This window comes from Anolis sagrei, chromosome 2 (genome assembly GCF_037176765.1).
Source record: "Anolis sagrei isolate rAnoSag1 chromosome 2, rAnoSag1.mat, whole genome shotgun sequence".
In the NCBI taxonomy this organism is placed as follows: Eukaryota; Metazoa; Chordata; class Lepidosauria; order Squamata; family Dactyloidae; genus Anolis; species Anolis sagrei.
In genome coordinates, this window is record NC_090022.1 from 69,213,895 (window position 1) to 69,224,495 (window position 10,601).

General features: G+C 43.0%; 1 protein-coding gene across 3 annotated transcripts in view; it reads left to right on the forward strand.

The window, feature by feature from the left end:
- The window catches only part of LOC132769175 (hyaluronidase-4-like), a 33,084-nt gene extending 23,508 nt beyond the window's left edge, over positions 1 to 9,576 (forward strand). For 2 of the 3 annotated variants that reach the window (XM_060765854.2, XM_060765855.2), the window contains exons 2-4: positions 3,353 to 4,346; positions 5,995 to 6,084; positions 8,542 to 9,576. In XM_060765854.2, coding sequence (XP_060621837.2) covers positions 3,353 to 4,346; positions 5,995 to 6,084; positions 8,542 to 8,934 — 1,477 coding nt within the window. In that variant the 3' untranslated portion in view covers positions 8,935 to 9,576. The remainder of the gene's footprint in view (positions 1 to 3,352; positions 4,347 to 5,994; positions 6,085 to 8,541) is intronic. The other variant, XM_060765857.2, reaches the window with a different exon arrangement.
- Positions 9,577 to 10,601: the final 1,025 nt, after the last annotated feature.

A 10,601-nucleotide genomic window follows, 5' to 3' on the forward strand; every position in this document is an offset into this window, starting at 1 on the left:
TCAAATCCAGGAAGAGCGTGGATGAGCTCCCTCAGTCAGCTCCAGCTCCCCATGTGGGGGCATGAGAGAAGTCTCCCACAAGGATGGTAAAACATAAAAAAACCCCAACCATCCGGGTGTCCTCGGGTAATGTCCTTGCAGATGGCCAATTCTCTCAGACCAGAAGAAACTTGCAGTTTCTTAAGTCGCTCCTGACATGAAAAAAAAGTGTGTTGTCATTTCATATTCACTGTACGTATAGTTGCAAGTGCTCAGATAAATTAACTCCTCCTATTCAGCTTAAAGGGAGGGGAATTTGGAAGGTGGGCATTCCACTTTTCACAGGAAGAAAAGTGGCACATTTATCATTGCACAAAGACAGAACAGCATGTTATGAGAAGAAGTCTTGTGAAATTCTAGTGTTTGTTGAGTTACATGTTAGCTTAGATGTTCACATAAGATGTGGGATTTCATATTGAAGCCCATCAAAACAGCACACAGTAGTTGAAGGCAATTTATTTACACATGTCTGGAGCCTCATTAAATTAATTGATTTTTTTACCAATAGGTAGGGTATTAAGGTAATCTGAAGTATGTGTCTTCAAGTCACCTGTTGCCTTATAACAAACCCCTGAATATCATAGGTTTTTTTGTGTCTCCCTTCCAAGTACTAACCAGAGTTGTCCTTGCTTTGTTCCCTAAATCATATGAGATCTGGCAATTGCAGGGTATTTAGGTGACACTGGTGAAATATTAACAACAGCTCAACTTCTCTATTCTAGAGAAGTTGAGCTGTTGGCTTCCATGGCTTTTGTTTATGGAGCTGTCCAAAGTGCTGAACTCTGTCTCCTACCAATAAATTCAGCACCTCAAACACGGATTTGTATTTATGAAAGAGCTCCATTGTCATTCATTCACAGACAAGCCCACTGTTTAGTAGACCCAAGCAGGATAAGAAGACAGTACTTAAGCTAACAAGAATGAGGGGCTTTGTGCCTCTTTTACAAGAAAACAGGATGGGGTGAACTTTAATTGGCATTTGTGAAAAATGAATGATAAGCCAATGTGGTATAATGCTTTGCATGTTGAACTACGCCTCTAGAAACTAGGGTTTGACTTCCCACTCAGCCATGGAAACCCACTGAGTGACTTTGGCTGAGCCCTACACGCTCAGCACTCAAAAATCTGTGCTAGGTTCATTTTAGGCCTGCCATAAGTCAGAAGTGGCAACAACAAAAATGATATGGGCTGGAATTCAGTAAGGAACTTGGATCTTCAGGAAGTAGACATGAGCAGTTTCATAATGTCTGAATCCAAAAAGGGGTTGTTATGTGTCTACTAAGTAGAGGAGCCAGGGGATTGACTGTTGCACATTAGGACCAATGTCCATCCCCGCTATGGCTAGGGACTGCCCCATTTCCAGATATCTTTCCTTTAAAGTTTGGTCTGAAATCCAGGGCAGATTCATGCCCTACCCTCTGCATGAGTGCCACACCTGCTCCCAGTGATACTCTCTCCAGTTGCCCTTGTTCCATCAGGTTAATATAGGAGGTTTTCTTAGAGCTCAGGACATTAGCGGATAATGCATTTGACAATGACGTGTTCCATTTCTAAGGGAATAGTAGGCTTAATACAGGTCAGCAGTGATTGAAGGCTGTAATCATTGGATGTCTGCTCTGTGGCCTATGCAGAATGAGGTTAATGTGACTGCTCAGCTCCCAGTGGAATTGGCCCCGTGAAGTTGGAGAGCATTACAAGAGGAGGAAAAGAAGCTTCCATTGCTAGGGCAGTGTCAGCAAAGAGCATCCTGAAAGCATGTTTCTGTGTGTCTACATGTGTCTACTAATAACAACTGGAGCCTCGCGGCTCTCGGTTCAGAACTTGCATCCATGATGACCCGTAAACCTTTCAGTGCAAAGGCAGTAGGATTTTGTTTCCTTTTGAAAGGGGATTAAATTCTACAAGGGATTACATTTTAAACAGAAAGGCTAGTGATAAAGTGAGTGCAGCAAGTGACCTAGCAAGGGGAGGCTAGCTTTCCCCCCTGTTAGTGAATCGCCCTGCAGGCAGATTCATGACCCCAGAGTCGAATGATCTCTAAAGTGCAGTAGCCATGTGTGTTCCCTTGCCACCTCATTTGTGTATACTGCCAATTGAATTACTCAGCAAATTAGCTTTGAGAAATCTCCCACAGCAAAGGCAATTAGCAAACAGACAGCCTCTCTCTAGACTTTCTAGAAAGGAGACTTTCAAAAGCATGTCAGTTCATCCTCAGTTGTGTCACTGGTATTCCAAATGCCCAAAGGGGAGGAGAAGATGGTTTATTATTCTTAGAACAGTTGTTCCTTGCCACTTCATCACACTGGGGCATTTTGCCCCTTTGAAGCATTTTGGGGACGGGGTCTGCTGAGTGTAATCAGATGACACTTGGCAGGTCCCACCCCATTTACCCTCCAAGTGCCAAGGAAGCGATGCAAGTTACAAATATCTGACTTACAAATTACTCATAGCTAAGAATAGGAGTGAGACAATAGGAAGCATGAGAAATCTTCCCCCAGGAAGAGAAATTCACTCCTGAAAGAGTTATCATGGGTGAAAGGAGTCTCCATTGAAGTTTTATAACCAATACTTATTTCCACAACAAGCCAAATTTTTCAAAATCAATTATTACAGGGACAGAAAGTTAGGGGAAATCTTCTGTATAGGGGCACAGATAGCAAAACAAACTCCACAATGGTGTGAGCCCTTCCCTGTGATATCCAAAATTATCTATCTATCTATCTATCTATCTATCTATCTATCTATCTAGGCTGTAATTACACTTTAAAATGCACCTGTTCTGACTTACATACATATTCTACTTAAGAATAAGCCTACAGAACCTATCTTGTTCATATCTTGGGGACTGCCTGTAATTGATTAACGGCAAACATGGTTAGCAAGAGTGACTGAACATGGGGAGCCTAACTTTCAGAAACTTTAGGAGCTCCATGATACTCCTAAAATGAATAATGTCTGTCAGATGACACCATCCACAGTACACGATCCTGCACATATCTAGTGCTTGCGATAACCCTGAAGTAATCGTACTCTTATATAGGAATGAGCTAGCAAGCTGTAGGAGTTAGACTGAGACTTGGAGGATGCAAATTGTTCTGCCCATCCCAAGCCACAAAACCACACCTGTTATTGGGGGTTCTTATAAAGTGGAAAAGTGTATCAACTATGTTGAAGGAAGTATATAAATATAACACACAAATAATCAATAAACAGAAGTTCAAGACTGGGAGAATGAGGAGTTTATTTTAAAATGGGTGATATCTGATAATGCAGTGTGTCATTCAATGGACTGTCTCTTCTTCTCTTCCTGCAGTGTTGCCCACAATGTGGAAACCTTGTGTTCAGCTGGACCACCCCAGCGGACTTTGATACTCTTGAGGCTTCACAAGCATTTCTTGCTACTGCTGCTCATATTCCCAGATCTACCTGCAGCCTCTTACAACTTGAAACCATCCCTGCCTCCAATTATAAAAAACAACCCTTTCCTAGTGACCTGGAATGCACCAACTGCTCGGTGTTCATCGGCCTATGAGGCCCCCCTGAACCTTGACTCCTATGGCATCCTGGTGAACTCCCAAGAAGCCTTTGCTGGAGGAAACATCACCATTTTCTACTATGATCAGCTGGGCTTGTATCCTTATTACTTGGACACAACGGTGCCCCCCACTGCGGTTAATGGGGGCTGCCCCCAGAACTCCAGCCTGACAGGACACTTGGACAAAATGAAGAGTGATATTGGGACCATCATACCTTCAGAATCCTTTGCAGGCCTCTCTGTGATTGACTGGGAGCACTGGAGGCCTCAGTGGATTCGGAACTGGGATAAGAAAATGGTATATCGGAACATGTCGCTCCAGCTTGTCAAGAAATGGAGCCCCAGTTTGTCTGATCCACAGGCAGAAATGAAGGCCAAGTGGGAATTTGAGACAGCTGCAGAGAAATTCATGTTGGACACCCTGCAGCTTTCTCAGTCTCTGCGGCCCAATGGCTGGTGGGGCTACTATCTCTTCCCAGAGTGCTACAACTACCAGTACTTGGAAAACTTTGCAAACTTCACAGGGCACTGCCCTCCATTGGAGGTGGAGCGTAACAATAAGCTGATTTGGCTTTGGGAGAACAGCAAGGCGCTCTATCCTTCCATTTACGTGGAGGAGGTCCTGAGATCTTCCATCCAAGGGAAGAGATTTGTGCAGGCCAAAATGGGTGAAGCCCTGAGAGTGGCTGAACTGCCATCTACACAGCATTCCTTGCCTGTCTTTGTGTATGCCAGGCCATTCTATACCTACACACTGAAGGAGTTGACCCAGGTGAGATGCTTCCCCTCCTCCATTTGCCCCCAAACTACACTTTGGATAGATGCATTTGCAAATCCAGATGTAATGGGACACAATTGCTATCATATTGGATAAACCAACTATGTTTCTGGAACCAATGGGAGCTGGATTTCAGCCACATCTGGGAGGGAGGGCAAATGTAACCTATGTGTTTAGCTTGAAAAGTTGGTGATATCATCAAGAAGCCTGTGATCAACCCACAGCATTAGACAGATATGCTTAATTAAAGCTATACAAGAAATACTGTGGCCCAGAGGAACTGAAAAAAGAAGATATCATTTGATTCACTACCTGCCAGGATGAGTCTCTCATGCTGCCATTTCTTCACTGATGTAGGAGTCCATTTATTTATTCACTTCATAGAATCAAAATTCAAAAAAGTGATACAGCCCATTCAGTCCCACTCCCTGAAATGTAAGAATACACAAACAAAGCATGTTAAACAAGTGGCTATTTAGTCTCTGTTTAAAAACATGCAGAGGGGACTTCACCACACTCTTAAGACAGCATGTTCTAGTCTTAAACAGCTCTTCATCAAGACATTCTTCTTAATGTTTAGTTTGAAAGCATTGGACCATGTCATATTTTCTGGAGCAGCAGAAATCAAGCTGGCTTCAACTTCAATATGACATCCTTTCAAATATTTAAGCACGTCTCTCCTCGCTATAACAGTCTATATTCTCCAGCACTTGATGAACTGCTGCCCTCAAGAATAGTCTCCCTCCCACACATAACCCGATTTAAAGCCCTTTTGATCAAGTCTGTGAGCCCTTCCACACAGCCCTATATCCCAGAATATCAAGTCAGAAAACCCCACATTATCTGAGTGTGGACTCAGATAATCCAGTTCAAAGCAATGCGGTTTTCTGCCTTGATATTCTGGGATATAGGGCTGTGTGGAAGGGTCCTGTGTGACTCTTAGCAAAAACAATATTGGCAACTGCTGCAAGGTACAACCCATCATTTCCTTAATTCATCTTCATAAAATGGCAGGCCCTGATCTAAGAAGCCAAACTGAAGAAGTGGATCCAGAAAATAAATCAAGGGTGCTACTGGATTTCCCCACTCCTCCCTTTTTATGCAGAAGCAGATGAACATGTCATTTTTCCTACAGCTTGAGAAAGTTGTTCTTTAAAAAAAAGTGATCGTGTTGGTTAGAAGATGGGATCCTGGGATATGTAGCCCCTCGAAATAACTAGAGTCGAATCCTTGACTCCATTGAATGTTCCTATGTGTTGGATCACCATTCAACAGTGAATTCAATGTGTCTACTCTTGTTTAATATATTCCCAGAGTTTAGAGATTTGGTCCACAGAAGAAAGCTCAAGGGCCCCTTCCACAGCGCCCTATATCTCAGGATCTGATCCCAGATTATCTGCTTTGAGATTGGTTATATGACTCCCCACTGCCAGATTACCTGGGATAAACAGACAATCTGGGATATTCTGGGATATAGGGGCAGTGTGAAAGGGGCCCTTGATCCTTCTTCTGTGAACCAAATCTCTAAGCCCTGGGAATATATTGAACAAGTGTGGAAGGGGCCAAGATATCCATCAGAAATGGCTTGGTGTCTGTCTTATTCCTGCAAATTCACGTGTACTGGTTTCTGTTGCTATTCTAGACAGATTTGGAGTACACCATTGGGCAAGCAGCCGCCATGGGAGCACACGGCATTGTACTTTGGGGAGAGGCAGACTATTCTCGCAACCGGGTAATTGCACAGTAGCTATTAAAGCTGCTTTTCTTATTCTTTTCAACTCTCTCTTCTCTTCTGTTTATTATTCTGAAGTACAATGTAGATTAGCTCAGGAGAAAACATTGACCCTTCAGATGTTGTCCGATGTTGCCACTTCCACATTCCTCACCATTAGCTTTGCTGACTAGATACGATGGTAGCTCTAGCCCAGCAACACCTGGGGAGCTGCACTGTGCCCACCCCTGCTGGAATGTATTTACTACTGAAAGATCATTGGAGATTGCGTTACAGCACTGTAGATCAGAACATGACTGACAATTTGTATAAAAATTTCTGTAAACCAAATTTCTCTCAATGACTTTTACAGGTTTAAGTCCACTTTACTTTTTTTGTTTGTGATTTTTTTGGTCATTGTGGATGTGGGATTCTCTCTCACTCTCTTTACTGATCAAAGTCTCCACCAAAGAGCCACAATGATATTCCCATAATCACCCCAATAACAATTCTGTTAGTATTGAAGAGCATAGGGGATTTGAGATGTGTCTGGCTATGTTCCTGTAGGCAGATACAAACCAAAGACTCATTTGTTGAGATCTCCAGAGGACTACAGTGGATCCCAGGAGAAGACTTCCTCAGTTTGCATCAGGCTATGAGGACACAGTCAAATGCTTCTCTGACTATCTCCAGCCATAAAATGGTTGTGGGGAAGGGGGCATTGGGAGGAAGTTCTATGTATCCAAAGAAAGGCTTAGATCGGTGGTTCTCAACCTGTGGGTTTTGGCCTACAACTCCCAGAAATCCCAGCCAGTTTGCTAGTTTTTAGGATTTCTGGGAGTTGAAGGCCAAAACATCTGGGGACCCACAGATTGAGAACCAGCTTAGATGATAGCAGGTAGATGTTGGTGAGGCACAGTGCATTGAACTGGAATGACCAAAGAGCTAATACTCTATGTCCTACAGATAATGGACAGACAGGACTGTCCCTATAAGGAATCTTGCAATTTCTTAGATATTTCTCAGTGCATTCTTTGCATGTCACCAGATAAGAGTGTGTGGTTATTAATATAGCCTGATCATGCACTCTTGTTTTGTAAATTGACACATAGCAGTGGAGCATAATGATCTAGTAGTTTTTGAAAGATTAAAATCAGTCACTTTTTCAGCAGATTGGCCAAACCAGCATTGAAGCAGGATCATGATCTTTGATTATACTTCCTATTGCATGATGCTGTACAGATCCCATTGCTAGTCTGGTATCCCCCTATGATAAGTCCATCTCCTGCTATGGATGAGAAATCATGTCAATAGTGGCAGATCACACCACATTCCCATCACTTATGTGCTGCAATGTGGCTGTTTTGCTTTCACACCAGCATGATGTTAGGGTGCAGGATTTTCCTTCTCTCACACACTCCTCCTCCCATTATTCCCAAACTAGTTGGAACTGTGCACGCGCGCACACACACACACACACACACACACACACACACACACACATATATATATATATATAGTGGAACAGCGGAATGGTGGGAAGGCAGCATTTCAAACATAAGCAGAAGTATGATTGTGGATGATGAAATGGCACAGTCGTGTAAAATGCCAAGAGGTGTGATAGCAAAGTTGACAATCGTAGTATGCTGCCACTATCTGTGATTGCATAACTACTGTATCTCCCTCTATGAACCATCAAGAAGGCTAAGATCATCTGAGGAAGCCCTGCTTTTGGTTCCACCACCCTTGCAAGTGCGACTAGTGGGGACGAGAGATGGGGCCTTCTCAGTGGTGGCTCCTCGGCTGTGGAACACCCTCCCCAATGAAATCAGATCTGCCCCCTCCTTCCTGGCCTTTTGTACAAAACTTAAATCTTGGCTTTGGGATTAAGCATTTGAGCAATAGATGTAGCGATTTGAATGACAATGATTTTGCGTGACCAGCAATGGACTGGCCTTGGACCATGATTTTTGGACTGGTGGAACTTTAAAATGAATATTTATAACTGTTTTTAACTTCTGTTTAATTATGATTATTTAAATTATGTTCAGCATTTAATAGTTGTAAAGCTGCCCTGAGTCCTCCTTCAGGGGTGAAAAGGACAGGGTATAAATGCATGAAATAAATAAATAAATACTGTGGGATCACAGCTTGGTGCGATACATTTTTATATTAGTAATGCTAAGGACTAAAAAACATCTATCCTGTCTGACATTCCCCTGCCTGAATTAACTAAAATCCCTGTATCCTGTCTGACAGTCGCCTACCTGAAGCCAAGAGGCTAATTTGAAGATAATGACAACCTCTTTCCATAGATTTTGTTGCTTTCAAAATTCAATGGGACTTGGTCTCAACTCAGTCATTTAAAGTACTTGTCACCAGAGAAGTCCTATATTTATGACTGCACAAACTAGCAGAACAGGTTTTCTCTGGTTGTCATCTCTATTAACTGTTCTTATATGCTTTTTCCTCTTGAAGACCAACTGCTTAAAGATTCAAGAGTACTTGAGGAGCACCTTGGGCCCTTACATCCTCAACGTGACTACAGCAACCAGACTTTGCAGCCAAAACCTCTGTAATAACCATGGCCGCTGTGTTCGCAGAAGGATGGACTCGGACACCTATTTGCACCTCAGTCCCAGTTCCTTCCAGATCCAGACAAGCATGGAGGGCAATCAAACCAAAGTATCAGTGACAGGCAGTTTGACCTCTCAACAGAAGGACAAGATGTGGCAAGAGTTTACCTGTCACTGTTATCAGGGCTGGAATGGGGAGAGCTGCTTTTCCCGGGGCCAAGGCTTGAGACTGCAAGCAAGCAGCTGCTGCATTCCTGGGATGGTTCTTGCTGTGCTATGGATGTGGCATTTATGAGCCACTTGGACCGGTTGCTATAAATCTGTGTGAAGCCAGTGGTGTGACGTGAACCTAACATTCCCACAGCATGGTGGAGAGAAGGGAAGGGTAATGCAAGCATGGCGTTTGGTGACAAAAGTCTTGTGAAGTGTTCTGTGATTTCCGCTGGCCTCCTGGGATGTTCTCTTCTTGTGGTGTTTCACTGGAAAAATTGGCACGTGTGGATTTCTCCTCAGCAACATCCATAAACCTATGCAGGATTTCTATTCTTCCAATATACAGAATTTTTTTTCCTCCACCTCCCTTTAAGTTACTTATCTCTCTTTTCACCAGCATCTTTACTACTCAATGGCCACATTTTCCTGAACTGTGACAAGAACAGCCATTTTCTATTTTTTTAAAAGAAATAAAATGTATTCAACCAGGATTTAGTATTTATGAGGCTAACATAGCAATGCAGTCATTTTTACAGCACTATACTCCACTTAAGGAAATAATTTATATGCAAACAGTTTCCACTTGAAGCAATTATGTGTCCTCTGAATGTGACTCGTGCCGTTTAACTGGAGTGCGTGTGTGTATGTACACAAACTACCTCTCTTATCAAGGGGGAGAGATTTTTTTTCAAAAAAATAAATTTTAATTAATATTTTCATGTGACACACATTGTTCCAGTACTTTATTCCTCTAGATAGTTGTCCATCGAAAGCCTAGAACCAATCTAGAGCAAGAGTGAGTAACTCTGGAAGGTTTTCAATATGCGTGCATGCACTCAACCAATTCAGATGTCTTGTGATGGCTTTTCCAGCTGCAGGGTTTAACACATGCAATGAACACAGTTGACAATGACAGAGTGGTAAGCCATGTCCTGATGGTACCTCATTAAATGGTTTTGTTATTGTAAAGGTTCTACCCCAAATGAAGACCAAACCAGTACCAAACCTTGGGGCAGCCATCCAAAACTGAGCATGCAAGTCAGACTTTGGGTTGCTAGTGAAAATGTCAGCTGTCGTAACAGTGCTGAACTCTAATTTAAAAACAGAATTTGCACCTTTTCTGCAATATAGTAAAAACCACACATTTAAGACATAATTATCCCAACTAGAGCGGCCAGAAGCGAGATCATGGGCAACCATTACAGAGGACACTCACATCTGGCTTCTGTCTGGTGGTCAGGTAGCAAGGCAAGGAGGAGCACAGGGAGGAAACTGCTTAGGCTCCCAGAGTGTAGCCAGCTCCCAAAAACAGTTTTGGAAATCCAAGTATTCACACAAAACAGCATAATTGATCACCCCCAAAACTCCATCTCACACTCATCCCTGGCACAGAAATTGTGTTCCTTCATCTATCAAAGGAGTTCCAGATTTCTTCTGTGCCATCCTTCTTCAGTCAATAAGAACTCTTACATACCAGACAGATATAGCACTACAGGTGCATCTACACCAGGCATGAACAAACTTTCTAACTTGGGGATTGCATGGCAGGCCGGAGTGGGATGGGCAGAAAGTAAAGGAATGACGGAAAATGTTTGAATCCCAAAAGGGTTAGCCTTCGTCAGGATAAAATGGTAGACAGGAGAGAAAAAGTGTGCTCATTAGGCCCTCGTATTGCCTACTCCTGATATAGAATCCTAGAGCTGGAAGAGACCCAAGGGCCATCCAGACCAATCCCCTGCCATGCCGGAA